The sequence below is a fragment of the Myotis lucifugus genome, unplaced genomic scaffold (assembly GCF_000147115.1).
Source record: "Myotis lucifugus unplaced genomic scaffold, Myoluc2.0 scaffold_276, whole genome shotgun sequence".
NCBI classification, from domain to species: Eukaryota; Metazoa; Chordata; class Mammalia; order Chiroptera; family Vespertilionidae; genus Myotis; species Myotis lucifugus.
Window position 1 is genome coordinate 227231 of NW_005871324.1, and position 27221 is coordinate 254451.

Here is a 27221-nt window from a genome sequence, read left to right on the forward strand (position 1 = left end):
TGCTCTCCATTCTTATTTTTATGCAGCCACTTTGAAGAAATGGAACACGACCTGTTGCCTTTTATTTAAAAAGTGTTGCTAGCCCTTCCTGGGGCTCCTATGCAAAAACAAAACACAACCCAAAGTGAAGCCTCTTCCTGATCAGGAATGGGGGGTGGGGACTAGGGCCCAGCAAATGGAAACTGTGCTGGGGGAGGGCGGCCTGGAAGGCCTCCCCGCCTGCCCATGCCCCTCAGGATGGCCCTGGGCTGCCCCCTCGCCTCCCTCTTTGCCAGAAGATGGAGAGGCAGGTTGGTCTTCTGAACGCTGTGTGGGAGCCGAGCGCTGATGGGCTGGTTACCAGGCTGGGGCAGTGTTGGCGAGACGCCTCATACGCCTGCAGGGGCGGAAAGGGTGGTGACCCAGGGCCAGCTCCCAGCCTTGGGCCACTGCCCCCGCCCCCCCAGGGCTCTCTAGGGCAGTTGGGGAGTGGAAACAGGACATGGCGGGTGGAATTCCCAGTCCCTCCCCTCCCATGGCCTTGACCATGTGCTGCTTGGGCCCTGAAACTGTCCTCTCACCTGCCTGCTCAGGCCCTGCCCACCTCCTCCGGGTCCTGAAACCTGGGTCTGGGCTGTGGTCAGACCCAATCTCAGGGCTTGCTTTTGCTCCGTGCAGGGTTTGAAACCTGTACCCTAGGGGCGCACAGGCGCCCTCCCAGAAAGAAACTGGGTCACGGGGGGAGTGATGGTTCTGTACCTGCCTGGAAGACGGTGCCTGTGGGCAGAGCCAGCTGCGGGGGTTCTGGGGGGCAGGGGAGAGTACCTTGTGTTCCTGTCCTGGTCACGAATCTTCTTTTCCATCTCGGCATCCGTCAGGGTCTCCAGCAGCGGGCACCACTGGTCAGCATCCCCTGTGTTCCGGATAGCAATCTCCACCGTGGGCAGGGGGTTCTCACTGGGATGGGGAGGGGAGAGAGAAGTGCTAGTTACAGAACAGCAGTTGGAAAGGCCCCCAAAACAACTGTCTACCTCTTGCCCACCAATAGATGAACGCTGGGGCCAGGGCACGGTGGTAAGGCTGGGCCTTTCCTGCCTCCTCCTCCTCCTCCTCCTCCCAGCTGGGCCCATTTCCATGCTCACTCCTGATAGGAGCAGCGGGGATGCTCCTGTCGCCCGCACCTCAAGGCAGAGACGCCAGGAGCCTCCCCCCATGACCACAGCGTGCTGCCCCCATGACCCTGGACTTCTCCTCAAAGCAGCAGGCTCTTGGCTGCCGCCTTAGTGTCTCTGGGTCTGTGAGACTGAGGAGGGGCATTCGCTGTGGAGGAGGTTCCCTTAGAGAACAGTGAGGCTAGGCCAGCTGCTATCACTGGGCTGGGGGAGGGAGGGCTGTTTGCGCTGCTCAGTGTCCAGGGCCAGGACCCACCAATCGGGAGGACAGATGGAGGGTGAAAGGAGAGAAAAGCAGGGGCTACCCCAGAGTCCTGGACACCCCTCACTGAGCGTCGGCTGGGCCGGCCGGCTCCTGAATGTCCCACACACTTGCCTCTCAGCCCACTTCACAGGTGACATCAACTCCAGAGAGGCTGGACTACTTGCTGAGGGTAGAGAGCGAGGCCCCAAACCCACGTCCCCGTCCACTTTACCCTGGGGTCCCTCACCCCAAGGGCCACCTGTGCATCCTTTTCCAAGTGGACATAGCAGGGGGGGAAGTTCAGCCTAGGCCAGTGATGGCGAACCTTTTGAGCTCGGCGTGTCAGCATTTTGAAAAACCCTAACTTAACTCTGGTGCCGTGTCATATAGAAATTTTTTGATATTTGCAACCATAGTAAAACAAAGACTTATATTTTTGATATTTATTTATATATTTAAATGCCATTTAACAAAGAAAAATCAACCAAAAAAAATGAGTTCGCGTGTCACCTCTGACACGTGTGTCATAGGTTCGCCATCACTGGCCTAGGCAAAGGCTATGAAGTCACGGAGTGGGGGGAGGAGGGGAGGCGGGGAGGGGCAGGAGCACCAGTGGAGGGAGGGTGTGGGGACAGGAGCCTGAAGAGGCATGGAGGCCACAACTGCCAGGAGGGGCTGTGTCTCCTACCTTCAGGGCATACAACCCAAACCCCTGGACTGGCAGACAAGCTTCAGAGCGTGGCCCTAATTGTAATCCTCTCCCGCCCCTTCCCCTGTCACCACTGGGGCCTCCCCAGGCCCTTCTCTCTCCTCCAACCGGCGGCTGCACCTTTCCCCTGAGGCTCAGCCCCAGCGAAGGCCTGCCCTGCTCTGCCGCAGCCTGCCAGGAGCCTGCTCATCAAAGCCTGGAGCCCTGCAGAGCACCACCAGCTCCGGGAGGAGCAAGGGCAGACAGGGCCCAGGGAGGTGCCTGTGGGTGGTGATGGGATAAGACAGGATAGGCCCCAGAGGGCAGCCTTGGTTTTGACACTTCATCTGGAAGATAGGAAAGACACCGGAGGGATTTTTCAGAGGATTACGCTTATGAAAGCAGCCAGCATACATCCCCTGAGGGAGCTTCCTAGGGGTCAGGGGCCTTCTTACACAGCTCCCCGAAGCCTGTGCCCAAGGCCATGTGAGTGGTTGGCTAGAGAGGAGCGTCCACCAAGGCCTGACTGCAGAGCCCCAGCCTCACGGTGGGGCAGCCAAGGGTCTGTTTCGACCTCCCTGTGCTGCTCTCCTGCCTGGGGTCTCAGACACCAGGCGCACACATGACACAGCGCAGGGTGCCGGCTGAGGCTGGCACCACAGCCCAGAGCTGGCCCTGGCTCCTCTGCAGAAGTGGGGCTCACATCTTTTTTTTTTTTTTTAATATATTTTTATTGATTTGAGAGAGGAAGGGGGAAAGAGAGAAAGAGAGATAGAAACATCAATGATGAGAGAGAATCATTGACTGGCTGCCTCCCGCATGCCCCCCACCCAGGACCGAGTCCACAACCCGGGCATGTGCCCTTGACCGGAATCGAACCTGGGACCCTTCAGTCCCCAGGCCGACGCTCTATCCACTGAGCCAAACCAGCTAGGGCGGGGCTCACCTCTTGAATCAGGCCCAGAAGCCGGAGCTCCTGCTGGTGACTCTGAGGCCAGTGACAGCAGCGCCAGCCTCCACGCCTCGGGACCCTGGGGCCAATCTCCTAATCACTCCTGACAGCCGTTCTCCAGCCTGAGCTGGTGGTTGGACAATCCAGGAACCACCAGCCACAGACCCAAACATCATTCCGCACCTCGAGGGCTACCGACTGCCTTTCTCAGGGGGGCAGACATGAAAGGCGCCAAGCTCACACGAGGGGAAGAAAACATGCTTTCCTCTTAATTTAAACAAGAGCTGGTGCGTAGGTCCTGGAGTCCCTGTGTTTACCCCCTGGGCTCTGGGAAGATTCCACGCCAGTGGTTGTTCTAAAATAAGAACCGCTCAAAACAAGAAAGGGCCTGGAGCCAGCAGGCCTGACTCGGTTTGGGGGAGGACGCACAGACACAGACCCACCCTGCCTCCCACCCGCTCAGGGAATTGTGACTCAGAGGCTTCAAGGCCCCTAACACCCCACAGTGTCCAGGTGGGGACCCAGAGCCCAGGCGGGAAGGCCATGTGTGAGGCCACAGAGGGACCAGGACTGATGATTATACAGGATCTTGAGGTTAATTTTCAGTGTGATCGCACTTTTATGACCTCACGTGACACAACAGACCAGCTGAGAAGCATTGCTGAGCCCACTGAGTAAATGAGACAGAGGGAAAGACCTGCCCGCAGCCACTCAACGGGGAGGGGGAGGAGGACACAGAACTCGGTGTCACCCTCCTGTTCAAGACCAGCTGACTGTTGACAAGGGTGCCACGCCACTCAGCGAGGAGAAAGCCGTCTCCCCACAAACGGTGCTGAGACCACAAGACCTTGGGTTAAGCAATGGTTTCTTACACGTGACACCAAAAGCACAACAAAAGGAAAAATAGATAACAAAATGTACAACTTGTGTACTTCAGAGCACAATAACACAAGTGCAAAGAAAAGCTACAAAACGGGAGAAAATATTTGTAAATCATGTATCTGATGAGGGACTTGCATTTAGGCGACATAAAGAACTCTTAAAGCTCAATTATAAAAACAACAACAACAAACAACTGAAAAGGAAACAAATGACTGGAATAGCCATTTTCCCAAAGAAGATACACAAATGGCCAATCGTGTGAAAAGATGCTCAATATCGTCAGTCATTAGGGCCACGCAAGTCAAAACCACTGCACCCCCACACTATAGGGTGGCTAGAATAAAAAGGTCTGGTAACCCTGGCCGGTGTGGCTCAGTAGATAGAGCGTCAGCCTACACACTGAAGGGTCCTGGTTCGATTCCGGCCAAGGGCACATGCCCGGCTTGTGGGCTCAATCCCCAGTAGGGGACATGGAGGAGGCAGCCGGTCATTGATTCTCATCATTGATGTTTCTATCTCTCTCTCCCTCTCCCTTCCTCTCTGAAATCAATAAAGAAATATATATATATATATAAAAGTCAGATAACCCTGGCCGGTATAGCTCCGTTGGTTGAGAGTTCTCCCATGCACTAAGAGGTTGCCAGTCGATTCCCAATCAGGGCACATACCCGGGTGTGACTCAATCCCCAGTAGGGGGTGTGCAGGAGGCAACTGATCTTTCTTTCGTTGATATTTCTCTTTCTCTCTCCTTCTCCCTTCCTCTCTCTCTAAAATCAGTAAAATCAATAAAAACTTTTTTTTTTTAAGTCAGAGAAATGTTGGTGAAGATGTAGGGAAGCTGCGACCCTCATACTGCTGATGGGAAAGGGAAATGGTGCAACTACTTTGGAAAGCAGTCCGAGTTCCTCAAAATGCTAACACAGTCACGTGACCCAGTAATTCCACGCTCACACACACACCCGGCTGCCAGGGCAGGTGAGCAGAGCTCTAGGAGTAACCCCAGTGGCTCAGTCAACCAATCCCAAGTGACTGGTGCCTCCAACCCTGACGCTGCTCCAGTAACTACCTCTCTGTCTCCCATCAGGCCTAGCTGCCAGGTCCCACCTATTTACCTGTCCTGACTTCCTCTTACCAGCACCTCACCTAGTTCTACACCTCCCACCAACTCCCCCCCCCTCCCTCCCTGTGCGTGCAGTCGCTGGTGCCTCATGACCACGCACACAGGTCTCCTCTTTAGGGCACCTTTCCTCAGTGTCCAGCCTGGGGCCCAGGGCTGGCCTGGAGGTGCCAGGTACTCTGCTGGATGCAACTCTCCTCACATGTCTCAGTGACTGTCTGACACCCTCACACGCTCTGCTCCGCCCAGCCCCCTCTCGATGAAGCCCTGTCCCTTTCCTGTTACTCACGGTCTCTTCGTCCCCATTCTGCTGGCTTCCGAACATCTATGACAACCTAGCTTAGCTGTGTCCTCTAGGAGCTCAGGGGCCCCAGCCCACCTGCCACACACCCGTGTTCCCCACTCCACGTTCCCCCGCATCGGCCAGCCCACCCCACTTGCTGAAGGGAAGCAGCCTGTTCTCTGCCCTGGTGCCCGACTGTGGGCATCTTGCCCCTGCTCCACCGGACACGACTCAATGCCATCCCTGAGAAGGGCACCACAGCCAGGCACTGGCAGGACAGACTCTCCTGGCTCATTGCAGCTCTGTCCTGAGCGATGAAGCCTGTGACAAGCCAGCCCTAACCAAGGCAACCCTTCCTGTCTCTGACAGCTCTCTGCACACTAACCAACACTAACCAATAGGTTGGGCCCAAGATGAAGAGCTCACAGGCCTGGTCAGCTGGGAAAACACAACCAGGCCATACCTCTCCTGCCTGGCTGGCCCAGGCTGCTGCAGGGGAAATGTGCTCCCCCTGGCCCCCATGGGGTGGCCCTGCCTTCCATCCTGAGGATGTGAAATCTGCACACTAAGCACTAGAGACTGAGGTGGGACGGAGGTCTGTGAGGCTCCCCATCCACAAAACCGGAATCCATTAACTGGCTGCTGAGATACGGGAGGGATCTGTCTAAGTCCTGACCTGCCACCACCACGGGCTCCCGAGGGGCACCTGCTCTGGAGCTACTTGGCACACTGCTGACGTCCTGAGGCTCAAGGGCTTTAGGTGGACAGCTCGGTTCACCTGGAGGTCAGAGGAGGATGGCGCAACATGTGTCAACACCCTCAGGGTCCTGTTGCTGAGAGCGTGACACCCCCACGCCTGCACCTGCCAGTCAGAACGTGTGTTCTGACTCAATCAGCATGTGGGGAATGAGGTACTCGGTGTTGATGTCAATCCTAAGACCTGCAAAATGTCACTCCCTCCCAGGACCTCAGGGTCAGCTCTGGGAAGCAAGGCCGGGCCAAACTGGTCTTAGACCCGGTGGCCTTGGTTCCAGCAAAGAGTAAAGAGACACGCACTGACACACCTCGAGCAGGCCTCCCACAGGAAGCGGGAGATGTGGGCAGACACCACCTCCCCTCTCCCCTCCGGGCCAGGACCACCTGGTTGGCAGGGCTGTGGAGGGTTACGGGAGGTGACGGATGTGCCGGGTCAGCCTGGATGCTGGGAGCACAGACCCCCACGGGGCTCGGAGTCTCCAAGGCCTGGAACCTCGAGTCCTGTGGTGTGCGATCATTCCTTCTCTCTTGCTCAGATTTACAGGAAGCCGTAAGAAAGCTGCCTCTTGGGAATTCTGGGAGAACCAGCTGAGACACAAACATACTCACGAGCCCCATTAATTGTTATGTCTTTGCAAAAAGACCTTCATACTTGCTCCTCATGCAGCATTTGAAGCTCAGTCTCTAAGTAATGACCACCACATGTGGATGATGACAGCTTCATGAGCAGAATAAATCCTAACATCCTGTTTTGATGCAGGATACTCAGACCCCCACCCCCACCACACACCATCCAAATGGGAAAGAGGAGCTCAGGGACAGGGTTGGTTGACGGCACAGTCCTGAGGCCGGCAAGCATCACCACTCAGTTAACGCTCCCCAAGTCCTGCCTCCTGCCAGGCCTGTTTCTCACTGTGAGGCCAAAACCAACAGGAAGGCCATGTCTGTCCACCCCCCACCCTAGCACATAGGACACTGGACTGGAATGTCCTCTCTACACTTCCACCTTCGCAGGCAGCCTGAATTTGGCTCTTTATCTTCATGGCACCGGTACGGGGTCCGGCCAGCATGGGTGCTCACCAACTGGCCTCTGACTGCACGATGGCGAGAGGCAACAGTGAGAGCAGCAGCTGGCGGATTCCCTGGCTCTGTGAGCCTGGAGGGCCGTACGGAGGAGCCCGTGTTTGAGACAGAACGCAAGTCCATCAGATGAAGAATTCTGGGTGCAACCCTGACAGGCAGTGTGGGCAAGAGTGCAGAGAGGAAGACGGAGGGGTATGAGGGCCGTAGAGGGGCTGCTGGCCTGGAGTGCGGCCCAGGGCAGTGCGGTGGGGCGGGGGGGGAGACGACACACAAAGGGGGCAGATACCCCATCTCCTTAGACCCACCCCCTCCATGATGGGCAGGGGTGGGGGGGCCCGGCTTCTGGGATATAAGAGGTGGCAGAAGGAGCGAGGCTGCCCAAGGCCAAACCATACTGCGAAGCTCCAGAAAATCCCAGAGACATCACCATGCGCAGGGAGAAGTCTTTTCCCAAGTACAGGATTGCAGAGGAATGACAGAGAGACTCATCGCAATCCTACCTGAAGGCGTAGGTCTTCTGATGCCAACTCAGCTGTCCTCGAATGCTGTAGGCGATGGTGGTGACAAACTCCCCGCCTAGTCCCAGTTCCGAGCACAGCTTCAGGGCGAACTTCTCGGGCGAGTTCTCCTTCTCTGACATGTCCCACTCAAACTGGTCCACCAGGGAGATGTTCCCCACATGGATGTTCAGCTGGGGCCAGAACCAAAGCACCCAAGTTAGAACAGTCAGAACCCGCCCCAGAGGCACTGTGAGAAGGGGGCCAGCCTGCTCTGAGCCAAGTGTCTGACCCCAGAGCAGACAAGCCCTCACACCACCAAGCCAGGCCGGAAACCCAACCTGGGGACAGACTCCCAATAGCCCACCAGATGATGGCATCCCAGGGGTAGGGATTCTAGTGGGTTGGAGCACCTGAAGGGGTCCCACAGCCGACAACTGTCCAGTCACCAAGAAAGCCTCCAGTCAGGGGAGCAGGTGGCAGCCCCAGCGGAGTTTGAACTGCCTGACAACTTTCCGTATGGCTGCCTGCAAGCCCCATCAGGACAACAACATGGCACTCAATTCTGAGAAATATACCAGGGAAGCCAGCTGGTCAGGCGCATGAGGACCCTGTGTGGGGCTGACCCTGGCCACTTGGAGCATGTGGTTGGCTGTGGCTCACTCCATAAGGCCATGTCCTCACTGACGTTATAGGACAAAGAGCAGGGTCCTCAGGGCCATGTTCCAGAGGTAACAGGCTACACAGGAACCTGGGTGAGGCTCCTGCTACTATACCCAACAATCCCCCACTTCTCTCCCATGACACCCCCCTTTTCCCAACTGTGCCCCTTTTCTGGTAGTTGGCCACAATGTGAAACTGAAACAGGCGAAGAACAACCAATTCTCTCCAAAATAATTAACTAGCAAGGAGACTGAATCAGTCATCAAAACCCTGACAAAGAAAAGCCCTGGCCCTAATGGCTTCACTGGTGAATTCTACCAAAAACTTAAATAACTACCATCAAGCCTTCTCAAATTCTGCCCCAAAAAAAGTGAAGAGTAGGCAACACTTTATAATTCATTGCCCTAATGCCAAAGCCAGACATTGCAAGAAAGGAAAACTATAGAGCAATATTCCTTATGAACACTGATACAATAATCCTCAACAAAATCCTAGCCAACTGAATTCAGCAGCATATTAGAAGGATTATACACCACCACCACATGGGATTTATCCTGCAGTACAAAGATGCTTCAATACGATAACTGATCAATGAGAATACACCACATTAACAGATGAAGAGTAAAACCACATGATCATCTCAATGGATACAGAAAAAACATTTGGCAAAATTCAACACCCTTTCAGGATAAAAACACTCAAGAAACTAGAAATAGAAGGAAACCACTTTTTTGTTGCTGTTAATCCTCACCAGAGGATTTTTTTTTTCAGTTTTTCAGAAAGAGTAGAGGAGAGGGGTAGTGACAGAAAGAGAAGAACGTCTATAAGAGAGAGACACATAATTGGTTGCCTCCCGCACACGCCCCAACCAGGGCCAGAGGTCGAGCCTTCAACCAAAGTACGTGCCCTTGACCAGAATCCAACCTAGGACCCTTCAATCCTTGGGCTGATGCTCTAATCACTAAGCAAACCAGCTAGGGCAGACGGAAACTACTTTAACATAATAAAATCCATACATGAAAAATCCACAGTGAATATGTTAAAACAGTGAAAGACTAAAAGCTTTTCCTCTAAGACCAGGAACTAGACAAGATGACTGCTCTTACAATTTCTAGACAGAGCAAGTAGGCAAGAAAAAGAAAAAAAGGCACCCAATGCCCTAGCCCAGTGGTCGGCAAACTCATTAGTCAACAGAGCCAACTATCAACAGTACAACGATTGAAATTTCTTTTGAGAGCCAAATTTTTTAAACTTAAACTATATAGGTAGGTACATTGTTATTAACCTACCTATATAGTTTAAGTACTGTTGATATTTGGCGCCTCCCCCATGCTGTGTATCCCGTGGCCCGCCTGCGCCGTGTCCGACGGACCGACACCCCCCACTTCTTCTAACGCCACTTCTTCAAAATAGACTCGCCCAGGCCGAAAACCGACTTCTGCGCATGGGTCACGAAGTTTCAATTGCACTGTACGTGCGCGCCCGCACGTGGTATTTTGTGGAAGAGCCACACTCAAGGGGCCAAAGAGCCAAATGTGGCTCGCGAGCCACGGTTTGCCGACCACTGCCCTAGCCGGTTTGGCTCAATGGATAGTGTCGGTCTGCGAACTGAGGGGTCCCAGGTTAGATTCCAGTCAAGGGCACATGCCGAGGTTGTGGGCTCGATCCCCAGTGGGGGCTGTGCAAGAGGCAGCCGATCAATGATTCTCTCTCATCATGGATGTTTCTATCTCTCTCTCCCTCTTCCTTCCTCTCTAAAATCAATAAAAATATATTTTTTAAAAAAGCACCCAAACTGTAAAGGAAGGAGTTATCTCTGTTCACATGATATGAGCTCATATGTACAAAACCTTAGATTACATAAAAGAAGTTAGAGCTAGTAAATAAATTCAGCAAAGTAGCCCTAGCCGGTTTGGCTCAGTGGATAGAGTGTCGGCCTGCGGACTGAAGGGTCCCAGGTTTGATTCCAGTCAGGGGCATGTACCTTGGTTGCAGGCACAGCCCCAGTAGGGGGTGTGCAGGAGGCAGCTGATCGAAGTTTCTCTCTCATCGATGTTTCTAACTCTCTATCCCTCTCTCCCCCCCTCTCTGTGGAAAAATCAATAAAATATATTTTTTAAAAAATTCAGCAAAGTAGCAGAATATAGTCAAAACAGAAAAATCAGCTACATTTCTACACTAACAATGAACAATCTGGAAAGAAAATTAAGAAAACAAATCCATTTAAAATAGCATTAAAAAGAACAAAATACTTAGGAATTTAACTTAACAAAGGAGATAAAAGACTTGTACAATAAAAACTACAAAACAATGCTGAAAGCAATTAAAGAAGTCATAAATAAAAGACATCCCAACAATTTATTTTTGTAGAAGTAGGAAAAAATCCATCCTAGAATTCATATGAAATCTAAGCCCCGAACAGCCACAAAACAATCTTGAAAAAGAACAACAAAGACTCACACTTCCTGATTGTAAAGCTACAGTAATCAAAACAGTGTGATACTGACACAGAGACAGACTCGTAAACCAAAGGAACAGAGAACCCAAAAACAAACCCTTGCATATATGGTCAAATGATTTTCAACAGGAGCACCAAGACCACTGAACGGGAGAAAAAACAGTCTTCAACAAACAATGCTGGAAAAGCAGGCTATCCACATGCAAAAGAATGAAGCCGAGTCCTAACCTTACACCAAGCATGTCAAACTCAAAGGCTGGCATGGGCCAAATAAACAAGGTTTAAGTTTCTGTGGGCCACAAAAAAACACAAAAGCTTCAATTTTCATAGAAACAGGTTTATTTCAATAGAGACATGCTGAACACAAAGGGCTGAAATAAATGAGTCATTGTTAATATAAAATAATAGAACACTTTAATAAAAATTAATATTTTTGCCGAAACCGGTTTGGCTCAGTGGATAGAGCATCGGCCTCCGGACTGAAAGGTCCCAGGTTCGATTCCGGTCAAGGGCATGTACCTGGGTTTCGGACACATCCCCAGTGGGAGATGTGCAGGAGGCAGCTGATCGATGTTTCTCTCTCATCGATGTTTCTAACTCTCTATCCCTCTCCCTTCCTCTCTGTAAGAAATCAATAAAATATATTTTAAAAAAAAATTAATATTTTTTCTTAAACATTAACTTACCAGACACTGAATAACTGCACAAATTAATAAGCGTAACGCAAATAAACCTATTTTTCTTGTTCTCCGAAAGTGAAATATTTCCTGTTAACGCACACCAAACAAGTCAGTACAAGAATTATGACATGGCAATCGGCTGCTAAAATATTCGCTGCTAGTATTAGTGGAGAGAAATGGTGCGCCTGTGCATAAGGTGCGTAAGGGAAATGAATGCAACACAATATAGTAATCAGCCATTAGCAAACATTGTAGTTCGTTATTAATAACTAGAGGCCCAGTGCACGAAATCCGTGCACTGGTAGGGTCCCTAGTGGCTGCCGGCTGGGTATTCCCTCTCTTCCCCTGGCTGACTCTGCCCCCTGGTCCCACTCCTGGACGAACCCCGGTCGAGGGGACAATTTGCATACTATACTTTTATTATATAGAATTATGTATAACAGGATATTGTAAAAATTAAGTTATGAAATTTTTATTAAAACATTGGCTGGGCCACAAAAATATTCATTATGGGCCACATGCGGCCCACGGGCTGTGAGTTTGACATGCTTGCCTTACACCATATATAAAAGTTAACCCAAAATTGATGAAAGACATAAATATAAGAGCTAAAATTATAAAACTCTTAGAAAAAATAGATGAAACAGGCAACAAATTAGAAAAATAGAAAAATTGGACTTCACCAAAAAAATAAAAAGGTAACTCACAGAATGTGAGTAAATACTTGCAAATCACGTATCTGATAAGGGATTGATATGTAGAAGATATAGAGAACTTGTAAAACGCAACAAAAGAACAAACCTGATTAAAAGTTGGGCAAAGGTCTTGAATAGACATTTCTCTAAAGAAGATATACAAATGGCCAATAAGCACGTGAAAAAATATTCAGCATCACTAACCAACAGGGAAATGCAAATCAAAACCACAACGAGATACCACTTCACACTAAGCAAGCTGTGTAGCAGGCAGGCCTGGCCCCAAATTCCAAGTCTACCACTTCTCAGCTGGGCAGTTTGGGGCAGATGGCCTCACCTTTCCATGTGCCCACTTCTTTTTTTATTTTTATTTTTTAATATATTTTAATTGATTTCAGAGAGGAAGGGAGAGGGAGAGATAGAAACATCAATGATGAGAGAGAATCATTGATCAGCTGCCTCCTTCATGCTCCCCACTAAGGATCAAGCCTGCAACCCAGGCATGTGTCCTTGACTGGAATTGAACCTGGGACCCTTCAGTCCACAGGCCGATGTTCTATCCACTGAGCCAAACCGGCCAGGGCTACGTGCCCACTTCACCTGTAACACAGTGGATAAGGCAGCATCTACCCCAGGACTGTGGCGGGTTACTGAGACAGAAAGGGGTGTGCTCGACCCAACCAGCCGCTGGGAAGAGTATGGCAGTGTGCGCATCTGTGGGCTTCCCCCCTCTGCCCATCAGCTGGCTTCATCTCCTCTGAATACGCCTGGAATGTGCACCTGACTCAGAGAAGGCAGGCCCACCCTTCCTAGGGTAGGAAGCAGAGCCCCGTGCTCTCAAAGACAGCTTTCCGGGAGCTCTGTCCCACAGGCTTCACTGACGGCTCCATGTACCTTCAGTGTCCCATGCCCCCCGCACATGGGGTAAGGCAGGCTCTGGCACACGGAGAGGAGCTGCCTACCTTGATGATTACACGCTGGTCTGACTGGTCCTCCAGGATGCTGTCCGTGGGATAGGACTCAATCTGCTGTCTGATGGCGGAGGCGATAGCTGGCACGAATGTCAGTGGGTTCAAATCTAGATCATCACAGAGGATTTCTGAAAACATCTCAGGAGTCATCAGCTTCTCTGTAATCAGGTAAGAGGGCAGAGGTTGTCAACAAATTGCAAGGCCTAATCTCAGCATTCTCAGCCCTGACCTCCCCTACTCCTTCCTCCTCTGCCAAACCTCGGATGAAGATAAGGATGAAGATGAGGACGGGTGGCCCTCCCTGACATGTCAGGGAAAGGAAGCAAAGGATGAACACTCCCTTCTGCCCATCGTTCCACATACACCACCTCCTTCACACCCCCGGGGTGGTCAAGGCCCTAGGTGTCCCCCCATACCAGGTTCTCCCCGCTCCCAGGCACCACTACACTGCTACACACTCGATTAGTTCTAACCAATGAGATGTTTGGGAAGAGGGGAAGCAAAGGTACTTCAGAGCCGATGTGTCATGTCCACACTCTCTCCTCTTGACCCAGGCAAGCAGGGCAGCCCCATGTGAAGACTCAGAGAGAAGACAGCGATCTACACACCAGGAGAGGCCTCAGAGGAAACCTATGCTGCCAACACCTTGATCTTAAACTCCTAGCTTCCAGATCTGGGAGAAAATGCACTTCTGTTGTGTAAGCCCATGTGTGGGACGTTACGGCAGCCCTAGCAAACGAACACAGCTTCCTTCTGCACAAGGCACTTTGAGGCCAGGTCCCACTGGAGGATGGAGCAGATGCTCGTCCATCTACCTCTTCCTCAGCAGTAGGAATATCCCTCAGAGATAGTTTTCAGCTGCTTATGGCTTTTTACAGACCTTCCCTCAGTTTCTAACTCTATGGGTAGCATATGCACTCAACAAGCTGACAAGCACGGAGGTGTGTGTGGATCCTGGAAACGTAACTGTACCAGGCATGAGCTCACAGGGACCATCTGTGACTGGCCAGGCTATAGCAAGGTACTGTGCAATCAAATGTTTTTCTGCCCATTCTGCCCTATTCTCATAACCCAAACCTTAATGATCACCAACACTCTGGGATAAGCCACAGACAAAAAAAGCCAAGAATGAATTCCCACATGAGCAAATAGCATGATTCCATTATTAAGAACCAGCTCTGCTTAACAGATACTCGACCCCACTATTTCCTCACTAGCCCAGAAGAAGTGCTAGAGACCAAGTGTCCTAACAGCATCAGGACAAACCTGGAACACTGAGCCAACCTATGTTCAATAACTCAAAAAGCAAGCAAATGTAGTTTATTTTGAAGATTGCAGCAGGCAGCTAAAGTGCTCAGGCTAAGTAATCGATGAGTACATTGTCCATAGCATTTAAAAAATTAACCTTTTGCCCGACCAGTGTGGCTCAGTGGTTGAGCATCAATCTATGAACAAGGAGGTTACAGTTCGATTCCTGGTCAGGGCATATGCTTGGGTTGCAGGCTCGATCCCCAGTAGGGGGCGTACAGGAGGCAGCTGATCGATGATTCTCTCTCATCATTGATGTTTCTATCTCTCTCTCCCTCTCCCTTCTTCTCTGAAATCAATAAAATAAAATAAACTGTGGCAGAAGAATAATTTGAACCCAAAGTCCACACCCTCTAAAAGCCACAATGCTTTGATTGTTGGGTTGAGAACCCACAACCCGCTCAAAGGGCATCAGGCATGAAAGGGGAGTGTTTGTACAGTGGCTTGTCTGGGCTGCACGGAGCCCCATATACCATTCATATTCCAGGTAAAGGCATCCCTTAGCTTCTGCCCATCAATCTCCATGTCCAGCCGGATGGGGACCAGCACCTCAGGCTGGGACGCATTCTCGTGGATCACTGCTGGGTCATGGTCATCAAAGCTGGAAGTAAACGGCAGCAAAGTCACAAGGGGTGCTTTGAGTCCCCCCAGGCCTCCCTCTCTGCACTGTGGATCACTGCAAACCTGGCCAAGGGGGAAGCCCACTTCTTAGGGGACTTGTCAACTAAGGGCTGAGTCAGCAGAGACCAGGGCAGCAGGGGTCCCGAGCCACAGGGGCAGAGCTCCACACTTCATGAACACACGGGAAAGAGGGGGAGAGCTGCTGGCTTGGGCAGTGGACACGACCTGGGCATGCTCTGAAAGAAGAGAGATTTAAGCCCCAAAGCAGACAGGACTTCCACAGAAAGCTGTGGGAAAGGCAAGGTATTTCCAAAGGAGGAAATACCTGAGCAAAGGCCAAGGAACAAGGAGAAGCAGGGAGCTGCTGGGGTAGCAGCAGCCAGAACACTGAAGGTGGGGTAGAGGTTAGATGGGGGAGCAGCTTGGGAGGCACTGGGAGACTACGGGGTCAAGGTGCCAACAGTTCTCCATCTCGGCTACGGAATCTCTACCTAAGGGAGTTCCAGGAGGACTGAGCAAGGGCTTTAGGAAGACAAAGAGGGAAGAGATGTAGGCATGTTGGAGGACTGGGAAGCCTAAGGGCATCTGCGGAACACAGAGGGCTGAGACCTGCTCTCAGAGCTTGGGGCAGGACCACAAGCAAACAAGAAAAGCACACCATATGCCAGACACAAATGCTCGGGCTTGAAAAATAACCCCCAAAAGGTAGCTATGTCCTAATCCTTGGAACCTTGACCATGTGCTTTGCATAGTGATTAAGTTAAGGCTCTTGAGAGGAGATTAATTATCCTAGGGGGCCTAAATGATATCAGGAGAGATCTCACACACACACAGAAGGCCATGTGACCACGGAAGCAGAGACTGGTACTGTGGCTGTAAGCCAAGGAATGCCAGCAGCCACCAGAAGCTGGAAGAGACAGAAACAGATTCTCTCCCAGAGGCCCCAGAATCGCAACCCAGCCAACACCTTGATTCTGGCTGGAGCAAGCTGGAGACCAGCACCCTGCAAGCTGAGGGAAAAGAGTTTCATGGAGAAGGCAGCATGGCACTTTGGGGAACACAAAGAGTGTGTTTCAGGGGAGGAGGAGATTGAAATGCATCCGGGCACTAAGGTGGACTCAGTGGAAAGGGTGACGTGCGCTCACCAGAGAGGGAAGGTTCTCTTCTTGTCCCGGCCCATGCGGTTCCTGTTGATGGTCGTGGAGCACGGTACAGCGTCTAGATGGTGGGAGCTGTTGGGCAGGGTGGGCACCCACTGACTGTTCCTCTTTGCTTTCTGTTCCCTGGAAAGACACGGGAAATCTTCCACTCAGTCTCTGAGCCCAAGACCACCACCAGGTAGCAAGTCAGCAGATGCCCTCTGCACCCTGCTGGGCTCCAGGCCCCAGTGGGAGCTTCTGTGCACCCCGGACTCTGCAGGTGTCTATTCCCTAGGCTCCCACCAGCACCTGCTGGGAGGTAACCAAGCTAGAAGAAGGGTGCAAAGGGGCCCCAACATGTCAGAGCAGCCCCCGCCCAGGGCACGAGCTGTAATTAGCATGCTGTGCTGGACGTGGCTCCAGGGAAGCACTGTGAGGAGGAGGCTTCCCAGAGGAGTGGAGCCTTAAACACTGAGTCGGGGTTCACTGGGGTGGGGATGACTGGAGAGGAGAAAGCATTTCAGGAGGAGCAGACAGCAGCAGGTTGCGGGCCTGACGGGGGCTGGAAACATGGGACACAGACAGGGTCCCAATGACAGGGGCTGACGTGTTCTGTGAAAGTCTATACTTAGCAGATGGCTGGAGTCCCCAGGGGTTTGCAGCAGGAAGAGACATGATCAGACTATTATTTCAACATGCAGGCCAGCCCGAGATGGCCTAGGCAAACCTGCAGGCCTCTGGGCTTCCAGACCAGTAGACACTCAAAATAACTTCAGGAGCCCATGTCTTATAGAAGGCTGAGTGCTCTGAGGCCCTTGCTCATCCTCGGGCAGCCTTCCCCAATGAGATGACCAGCAAGGTGAGGGCAGCGACTGTGTGTAATTCACCTACATGAACACCTGCACCAATCTTCTTCAACAACGGCGACCACTCAGAGAATACGGCAACCACTGGATTTCCTGCTGCTTTGCCAGTGCCCTCTCAGGAGCGCCAGAGACACAGCTGGCAGCCCTTCCCCTCCTCGTGGGTCGTGGAGGGCAGAGGTGGTGGCCAAGACCTGCCTGGGCCCAGGCCCTTTAACTCTTTTATCTTCTAAAGCTGGGGCCACTCACACTCAGATGCTGAGGTCCAGGATCATCCCTGATTGAGGACAGGGTCAGAGAGGGATTCACAGCACCTTGGCCAGGACTCCACCGTCCCCTGTGCCCAGGTCTTGCTTAGATCTCATGATCAGGCTTCACCTTATATGAGAGACCTGGGGAAATGGGAAACATGGAACTAATCTGGGCAGGGTTCAGAGCTGGGCAACAAGACCAGGATCCCCACCACAGCCCATCTGGGCCCACTGGCCACCCAGACCCGCTTAGAGCACAAACATTTAAGTAACAGATTCCTGAATCCCACCCAGGTCCAACAATCCCCATCTCTGGGGCGGGCCTGGAAATATGAATTCTTAACAACTTCCATGCAATGCTGGCGCCACTGGGCCTGTACTTGGGAGCCTTGGGTCTAGCACACCACCTCTTTTCTGAGCCTCCTAGAGCCAAATCCTACCCTAACTCAGTAGCAATCTCACTCATTTCCAGTCTGGGCTTGCTCTGCCAAGTTATGTCACAGACACAGTGAGCATGAATCCACAGCCATGCACAGAATCTGAGGCTCCGAGTCATGTAATTCAAGCTTCTTCCTCTGCCGGGAGGTCTGCCTGAGAGGGGGCAGCCAGCCTCTGCCTGACCTGCCCAGTGAGGGGGGGGTGCCAGTCCTCCCGTGGGGCTGACTAGACAGTGAGAAGGCGCTTCCTGAGCATAAAGCCTGACAAAGCGCAAAGCAGCCTCCTTCAAACCTTTACCTCCTCCCCCCTCCCCCCCAATTCTTCCTCCCTCAGCTGTTCCTCAAATGACACGATCATTAAGAAAGTGTTTATCGCCCCATAAAAGTTTCCCAGCTGATGTGTGCAGACTTGAAAGTCCCATCCATGTGCACTTAATTTCCTTCTGCCACTTCCCTGGGAAAGTCTAGCCATCCTTATGTTTTACCACATCCCGGGGGGTGGGAGGGGGGCGGGGGGGGGGGAGAAATCTGTAGAGCACACATCTATAACGCTGGCCAGGTTGGATGTGTGCCACCATTTCCCAGGGGCAGTGGGGAGGGAGGATTATATAAACAATCCAATAGGAAAGTTGAGAGCAAATTGGAAAAGAAAACCATATCACGTGAAACAATAACGCTCTCCAGCCCTGCCAGTGGGGCTCAGTGGTTGAGCATCGACCTATGAACCAGGAGGTCAGGGTTAGATTCTGGGTCAGGGTACATGCCTGGGTTGCGGGCTTGATCCCCAGTGTGGGGCGTGCAGGAGGCAACCAATCAATAATTCTCATCATTGATGTTTCTATCTCTCTTTCTCCCTCTCCCTTCCTCTCTAAAATCAATAAAAATATATTTAAAAAACAAATAAAACAATAACACTCTCCAACTCCTTTAGTGCTTCTGGGGTTTGGTGCATATGAATGCACGTTTGCTTGAGAACTGAAAGCACAGGGCAGGCATGGCGGGGCTCAGGCATGTGAACCCCATCTTTGGTGCTACAGTCTAGTTAATTTCGGTACAGTTACATCCTACTTCATTCCAGTGAGCACCTTCACTCACTCAGCCTCTCCCTAAGGCTGGACACTCTCGTGGCTCCATATTTCCCATTATTGCTTCCAAGGGGATCTCTGTATATATAATGGTTTTTGTTGGTAGTGGTATTTTTAAATTAGTGCTCTGGGACAAATTCCCAGGGGTGAAATTAACGGGCCAGAGACGAAAAAAAAAAGTTTGATGTCACAATGCTTTACAAAAAGATCATGCTCAGCCCTATCTGGTTTGGCTCAGTGGATAGAGCATTGGCCTGTGGACTGAAGAGTCCTGGGTTCAATTCCAGTCAAGGGCATATGCCTGGGCTGCAGGCTAGATCCCCAGTAGAGGGGGTGGTGCAGGAGGCAGCTGATCGATGTTTTTCTCTCATCATTGATGTTTCTATCTCTCTCTCCCTCTCCCTTCCTCCCACATAAATCAATAAAAAAATACATATTTTTTAAAAAGATCATGCCCACATAGAAGCCGTCACAGCATCCATGAGTGCACCTCTGTCACTCCTTCCCCAATTACTTATGTTGCTATTTTTAAAAAGATTTCTTTATTGCCCTAGCTGGTTTGGCTCAGTGGATAGAGCGTCAGCCTGCGTACTGAAGGGGCCTGGGTTTGATTCCAGTCAAGGGTCCGTACCTTGGTTGCAGGCTCAATCCCTAGCCCTGATCGGGGCAAGTGCGGAAGCAACCAATCAATGTGTCTGTCTCACATCAATGTTTCTCTCTGTCTTCCCCCTCCCTTCCACTCTCTCTAAAAAATCAATGAAAAATTAGCCTCGGTGAGGCTTAACAAAAAAAAAGACAACAAACACCAACAACAAAAAGATTTTTAAATTTAGAAAGAGGAGAGGAGGGAAACATCAATGCAAGAGCACATCGATTGACCGCCTCCCACACGCCCCTCACAAGGCATTGAACCCAAACCCAGGCATGTGTCCTGACCAGAAATCGAACCAGCAACCTCCTGGTGCATGGGACAACACCCAACCAACTGAGCCACACCGGCAGGGTGCGATTTTATTTTTTTACTTTGAATTTTTAAAATTATACACAAAGACAAACATCGTTACCTGTGTTTGTTTATTCTTCATACTTCCAGTGTGGACCACCCTTTACCTATTTATCTATTGGGGTATTCAAGTTTCCTTATAAATCTAAATGAATAGACTGCTTCTACAACATAACAACTTTCCGATTACTTTCCTGTTTAAATGTTACTATAAACACTCTTTTAAAGGTTCTAAATTTATACATTCAAGTCTATTGTTTGTTTGTTTTGTGACTTTGTCTGGGTCACTAAGAGATGAGAGATGAGTCCCACTTTTAAAGCATTCTTAGCCACTCTCCAGAATACAAGGCTTGGCTTGGGTTTTTAGAAATTCCAAAGACAAAGAAGAAACTTAAAAACTGGCCAGGATGATTTGTAAGCACAGTGGGTAAAGTGTTGAAAAGTATTTCAGTACCTGGGTGGCGTGGCTCAGTGGTTGAGCGTCGACCTATGAACCAGGAGGTCACAGTTTGATTCCTGGTCAGGGCACATGCCCGGGTTGCAGGCTCGATCCCCAGTGTGGGGCGTGCAGGAGGCAGCCCATTAATGATTCTCTCTCATCATTGATGTTTCTATCTCTCTCTCCCTCGCCCTTCCTCTCTAAAATCAATAAAAATATATTTAGAAAGAAAGAAAGAAAGAAGAAAGAAAGAAAGAGAAAGAAGAAAGAAAGGAAGAAAGAAAGGAAGAAAGAAAGAAAGGAAGGAAGGAAGGAAGGAAGGAAGGAAGGAAGGAAGGAAGGAAGGAAGGAAGAAAGAAAGAAAGAAAGAAAGAAAGAAAGAAAGAAAGAAAGAAAGAAAGAAAGAAGAAAGAATTAATTAATTTTGGTTTGACTTAACGCCAACCAGTTCTGGAGTATGAGAAAAATGCCCGCAGGTGTCGCACGAGCACGCCTGGCCAGGGGGTTGTTACCTGAGGTAGGTGGGGGGCTCCGTGCTGATGGACACGGCCTTGTACTTCTCGTCATTGCCGTCCAGAATCTCTTCTACCTCTGAGGCTTTTAACAGAGTCACGCTGGTGGCCAGGGTTGTGTATCCATGATCTGTAACCAGAGACACAGCTGTGGTCACCCTGCTGGGGGGGCAGCGGCCAGCAGTAGCCAGTAGATGCAGCACATCAAGATCCTCACATGCAGGAGGTGAGAAAAGCAGGTGTCAACCTCACTACTGCTGAATGCGGCCTCTTCCAAAAGGGCAGTCTGGACTGAGCGCTTTACTTAGAGGTCCTACTGGATACACACTCTGAGGATTTCTTTGGACATATTGGTCCCAGGAGCACTCGCTCCGGGCACAGAGGAAGTGCACAGGGCAGCGGCGGCAGGTGCAGCGCAGCACAGCCAGCAGGGGCTCTCAGGAGAGAAGAAGGCTCCAGAGTATAACACCAGTGGGAAGAGGTCTGACACCAGTGCAGTCACAACACGAAGCAAAGTGGAGAGATGGAATGAAAGATGAAAAAGACTTTTCTTTTAAAACAAGAGCCCAGAGAGTTGGAAAGAGCTGCTTCACACCGAACAGGAACTCCTGGCCCTGGGCCAGTCAATACTGTCTGGGAAGCGGGACAGATTCTAGGCACCTCGGCTCATAGCTCTTCTGGGAAACCGTGGTCAAGAGCTGCTACCTGCCTGCGGGTCCAGCCCGGCTTCTCCTGGAGAAACGAAGCAGTTATGGGGGAGTGTTTTCAAAGCACAAGGCGGGAGGGTCGCCGAGACTTCCTTTGAGATTTGCGGAGGGGAAAGCAAGCTGGGACTCACTGCGTTAGTGACTGGTACTCCACCCGGGGCGGGGGGAGGACAAAAAGGAGGCTTTTAAAAGTGAGTGGAAATGTTATAGCAGCAGATTAAAAAAAGCTCCGGCTCCTGCATTAAAAGAACCACTACTTTGTCCACAGTGGACAAGACCACAGCAGCACCTACAGACACAACCTCTCTCTCACACACACACATACACACGCACGCACGCACACACGCACATGCACACGCACACACACGCACACACGCACACGCACACGCAGCTCTCTACAAGGGGCCATTGCCAAGTGGGAAGCACTTTCCCCATCTGCTGAACACTGTGCTGAACAAATGGACCGTGAGACCTTCCTGGAAGATCTGAAGAGCATCCTTTCGCCCTGCACAGAGCTGCCACGCTGAAGCATGCTAGTGCATCTACCGTCACCAGAGTCGGGCGGCTCACCTAGCCAGCCCCAGGCACACCTCAGGCACAACGAGCAGGGACATGCACATGAGCTCTAGCACACTGGCTGCAGAATGAAATGCTATGGGATGGATGTGCTCTAAGAAGCGAAGCGGTGAAAGCCCCAGAGGGGAGTGGGAGCTGGGGCCGCCACCCGCCGCTCGGGCTGCATGAAGGATGGCGATGGCGAGACGCCACGGCAGATGGCAGAGCATCACAGCATTCCTAAAACGTTTTGAGACCAACATGTCTTCACAGCACCCGCTATTGTTCCGCCCGACCCCCCTAATACACCTCTGGTCCCGTTAAGAATACCTGGTAAAGGACCGCCACCGGCTCCCTGGAGCCACTTTCTTGCCTGAGCTGCACGTGTGCCCTGCCCCTAGGATGCTCCTTGCCACGCTAAGGTCAGGGCTGCAGTGAAGACACTCTGGAGTGAAAACGTTTTATCTTCATGACATAAGCGAGTGGTTTTGAAACAGGTTTACAAACCCTCGTGAAGACGCACCCTTAGTGTTAGGTTTTGTTTTTTTACCATGTGACGATGCAACTATTTTCTTCCTCTCTTCCACAGTGGCTAGTCGCCTCCAGAGTGAGGGATATCTCTTGTACAGAGAACCTCGGAACATACGGAGGTAGTTTCCCACCTATGAGTAAAGCAAGAAGGCTCATTATGAGGGTCACGTTTCCACACAGAGGGGAGGATCCTGGCGCAGAGGGTCCGCTGGGTCAAGTGATGGACAAACAGGCCTGAGTTGGCCACCAGGCACCAGGCTTTCGGCAGCAATAAACACACATCCTGCTGACAACAAGGGTTCAACAGCAGTGCACATCTGGCCCACATCTGGCCTCCTCCAGGCGGGGACCGTAACATCTGCATCCTGACGACAGGACCGAAGCTCGTGAGGCAGGCCCCCGTGCTCACCAAGAAGCCCCCAGAGCTCACGGAGAAGCTTGCAATGATTTTGATTTTGGACTCAGGCGCTCTGGCACTTTCCAGAAATGTAAGGCCTCTTTGACTTTCTTTTATCTTTAAAACCAGACTTTGATATTTTTATGATGTAATAAACACCAAAAAGGTCTCTTAATTTTAGACAGATGCAGGATAATTTCCCCCATGACCCCTGTTGCTTTGTTTAGAAACAAAACTCAAACCAGGGATACCAAAGGAATTTTCCGAAGAGTTTAAAAAGCACTTATCGGCAATCACCAGAGTGCTATATAAATCATTACTTTCCCAAACAATAGCTTCAGATGGCTTGTACCAAATACTCAAAGTATGACTTCCTTGATAAAGGAAAAAATCTAGGCCTAAAGTTTTTATAAAGAAACCTCAACGTGTCACTGACTTTTCCAAAATGATCACTTGAATCACAGGGCAAGAGATGGCCAGTGGAGTGAGCGCCAGGTGCTGGCTCTACCTGACGAGGAGTCACATTCCCTTTCTGGGACAACTTACTTATCTGTCAAATGCTCAGCAACTCTGTACCCCACAAAGGACCACATCTATTATTTTCCCATTTACCTACCCATCACAGTACATTTATTAAATAAAAATGTTTCTCCATTTTTCATGAATCAAATATTTCTATGATTGACAACCAGAGCTGAACAGCGTGAGTCGGTAACCACACGTCACCCACATGCCACACAGTAGGCACAGACCCTTACACATTACCTGGCTTGAGTGTCTTACCATCCCAGAGTAAACGTAGCTGCCATTAGGTTTTGAAAAGACATTGATGGTAACAGCCCCCACTACCACCTGGCAGGTCCTGCAGAGTTCCAGGACTCCTAGACCCGCCCCAAGGCCCCTTCAGAACAGAGGGCAGGGCCTGCCTTTCTGGGTTTTTCCTGAACCAATTTTTGTCTGCTCTGGACCTGGTTTCCCAAATGTAAAATGAAAACATAGACTTGGGAATTTCCTAGCGGCCTCTCAGGTCTGTGACTCTAACTTGGTGGGTACAGCTGCCGGCAGAGGGCAGAACAGTGGCACCTTCTCACCACAACTGCAGATGCTGCTCCCAGGCCCCTTCACAAATGAGGCGTGGCCAGCCCACCTCTCTGAATATGGTGCCTGTTTCCCAAGGGAAAGGGGTCTGGGGCCATCCACCCAATGCCGTCGCAGGAGCTACAGAATATCAAAGAACAGCATTCTGATCTTGAACCTTCCCCAGACCCCAAAGGTCCAACGATTGTGCAGCCAGGCCCCAGAAAGCCAACTGCCTCTCCCTTCTTCCTTCTGGGTGTCTACTGACTCGGTCTCAGGACAATGTTCTCACGCAACAGGGCTGAAAGAGAAGACTGCCGTTAACTTTCTAGAAACTAAAATGTATTACAGAAAAGATCTCAGAGGTCATCTAGTCCAGTGATGGCGAACCTATGACACGCGTGTCAGAGGTGACACGCGAACTCATTTTTTTGGTTGATTTTTCTTTGTTAAATGGCATTTAAATATATAAAATAAATATCAAAAATATAAGTCTTTGTTTTACTATGGTTGCAAATATCAAAAAATTTCTATATGTGACACGGCACCAGGGTTAAGTTAGGGTTTTTCAAAATGCTGACACGCCGAGCTCAAAAGGTTCGCCATCACTGATCTAGTCTAAGCATCTAATTATACACGAGAAGAGTGACACGGAGGCAGAGCAGAGCTGGGACCTGCCGTTCCTCCCACCTGGCTGCAAACTTCTTCTCAATCTGCTCCACCTAATAAATGAAAGCTTGCTTTTCAAAAGTACCACCCAACTGACTGCTTTCCCTGCCAGGAGATCGGGTAAAGGTTTCTTTAAACAACCTGCCCATTACCACATACGGAAACTCTTCAACTGCCTTTTGTATCCTGCACTTACTGGCTCAATTTCCCCAGCACCGCTATCTTTGAAGAGCAGCATTTATGTGAGAACGTGAAAAATTTATTGCATCCTGCCCTTTTCGTCTTATAAAAATTGGTGGAAAATGGTAACACTATGTTCTGATGCTGACAACATTGGTGTCATAATTCAATACAACTTAGATAAGCCAGGAACCATAGGGTGTCCTGAGAGCCTCAGTGTGGCCATCATGAGGCTTACTTCGTGTTCAAGTGTAAAGAAAAGCAACAGAAATTGTAAAGACAGGAATGAAATGTTGGCGTCGGATACTAACATCTGCTGCAAGAGGTAGTAGCCCTTGGCATTTTGTAACTGCTTTAGCTCTCCAAGGTTCGCACTTACCTTGTTACACGAGAGAGAGACTCTACTGCTTGGGGTATGCACGTCTGAATTGCACAGCCATGGTTTTTTCTTTTTCAAAAGGAATATACACTATCGGGGGATTTCCTTTAGACCAAAAAAGGCTAGTTTGAGGTAATCTGGAAAAACAATGAACTTAGTACAAACTACCCCTGAAGGACCAGTTGTAGGGTTTTCCACTGTCCAGCTGATTCAACAAAGAGCTGTCACTTCTAATAAGGGTTAAAGAGCTTTAGGATTGCCCTGGCCGAGTGGCTCAGTTGACTGGAGCGAAGTCCAGTACACCAAAAGGTTGGGGGTTCGATTCCCGGTCAGGGTACATATCTAGGTTTCGGATTCGATCCCTGGTACAGAACGTACAGGAGGCAACCGATCCATCTTTCACATCGATGTTTCTCTCTCTCTTTTTCTCTCTCCCTTCCTCTCTCTCTAAGATCAACAGAAACATATTCTTGGGTGAGGATTTAAAAAAAAAATCTTTAGGATCTTTCCCCTATAATAATAATTCAATCAGTTCAAGATATACAAAGCGACGATTGCTTCTGAATTGCTGATAGACCTAGTTCAGCGGCTGGGGCCTTATCCACCCAAAGGAAATAGGATGTCCTCATCCACCCAAAAGCAAGCATCCGCCTCCCAACCTATTTCCTCCCTGGTAAACTGGTAAACAAAGGTCCAAACACCTCCCTCCCACCTCAAAGGCTAAGGACACAGCGGATGAGCCCTCACAGGGCCTCCCCTCTACAACCTGTCATTTCGGGGTCCCAGATACACCAATGGGGGAGGAGTGCACGTGAGATTTCCAACATCTCCCTCCAAGCGTCGCACGAGCTAACCAAGACACCCGGTTTCTTTCCGTTTGCCCGGTGTTGCACCAGCTTAGCGCGAAAACAGGGGTTCCTGGGCAGCCCTGGCCCTGGCAGCAAGGTGCGTCCCCGACCACCGGGAAAAGGGTAGGTAAGCACACTCGGACTCTCAGGGGCACCGGGGGCGGGGCCTCGTCGACCCCGCCCTCCAGGCCCCGCCCCCCGCGCGTGCTCGCGCGCGCGCCCGCCGCGATGAATGGAGACGCGCGTTCCCAGCGCGCAGACCCGCCCTGAGGCTCCCGCGGGCGACGGCCTGGAAGGAGGGCGGGCCGCACGGTACCTCGGAGCCGATCATGTAGAACTCGCCGTCGTCCTCTAGCTGGAACTTGACGGGCTTTTGCCCGAAGGTCTTGCTCAGCGCCATCATCATCATTGCGGCGGTGGAGGCGGGCGGCAAAGGCCGGGATGCGAGAGATCGGGAGGGCTGAGGCGTGTCCGGGGCGCGCCCAGGCGAGGGAAGTCGAAGCCGGGAGGCGAAGGGCGGGCCGGGCGCTCGCGCCGCCGTTGCTGCCGCCGGGATCCTCGGCTACCGCAAGCAGACGACGACCAGGCCGCCCTCGGTGCGCATGCGCCGGCGTTGACGCTGACGCGCGCGCTGCCGCCGCCCAAACAAAAGGCCCGGGCGCGTGCCCGCGAGTCTCTTAAAGGAACCCAGACCCAAAAGCTTCTTTTCCAGGCTGCCTCCCAAATGGAGATACCGAGGGAAATTCTCACAGATGGAAATAGCAACAGAGGCCCTGACTCAGGCGGTGGCTCTCCCAGTCTCACAGCTGGGACTGGCACTCTACCCAGTGGAGGAGAAAGGAAGTGAGGCCTGGAGGCTGGGAGGAGGCCCGAGGTGCCTGTGCCTCAGTTTCCCCCCCAGGACACACATAAGAGGGCGCCTAGGAACAGTTCCGGGCCCACAGCCGTTCCTGCCGCGGGAATGGGCAGGATGACAACACTGAGTGGTGTTGGCATGAGCCAAGGCTCCCTGGCTTGGCAGGATTCCAGGGTCCAGGTGGTTATTTGGTTTGGCGGGTGCATCAGATGAGTGTTGGAGGGGAAGGATCCTTCTCCATTCC

The 27221-nt window shown here is 51.1% G+C and overlaps 1 protein-coding gene across 2 annotated transcripts; it reads right to left on the reverse strand.

Moving 5' to 3' along the window:
* Positions 1-30: 30 nt before the first annotated feature.
* Positions 31-26766, reverse strand: SMARCB1 (SWI/SNF related, matrix associated, actin dependent regulator of chromatin, subfamily b, member 1). Of its 2 annotated transcripts, none has more exons than XM_006099499.3 (9): positions 26438-26766; positions 22591-22702; positions 20779-20908; positions 16195-16332; positions 14902-15029; positions 13112-13278; positions 7657-7847; positions 805-936; positions 31-376 (listed from the first exon to the last, which is right to left on the reverse strand). In XM_006099499.3, exons 1-9 carry the CDS (start codon positions 26528-26530, stop codon positions 337-339), a joined length of 1131 nt encoding a protein of 376 aa, XP_006099561.1. In that variant the 5' UTR covers positions 26531-26766; the 3' UTR covers positions 31-336. The 2 variants fall into 2 exon arrangements, with proteins under 2 accessions (XP_006099561.1, XP_006099560.1); XM_006099498.3 differs by having other exon boundaries at positions 22564-22702.
* Positions 26767-27221: the final 455 nt, after the last annotated feature.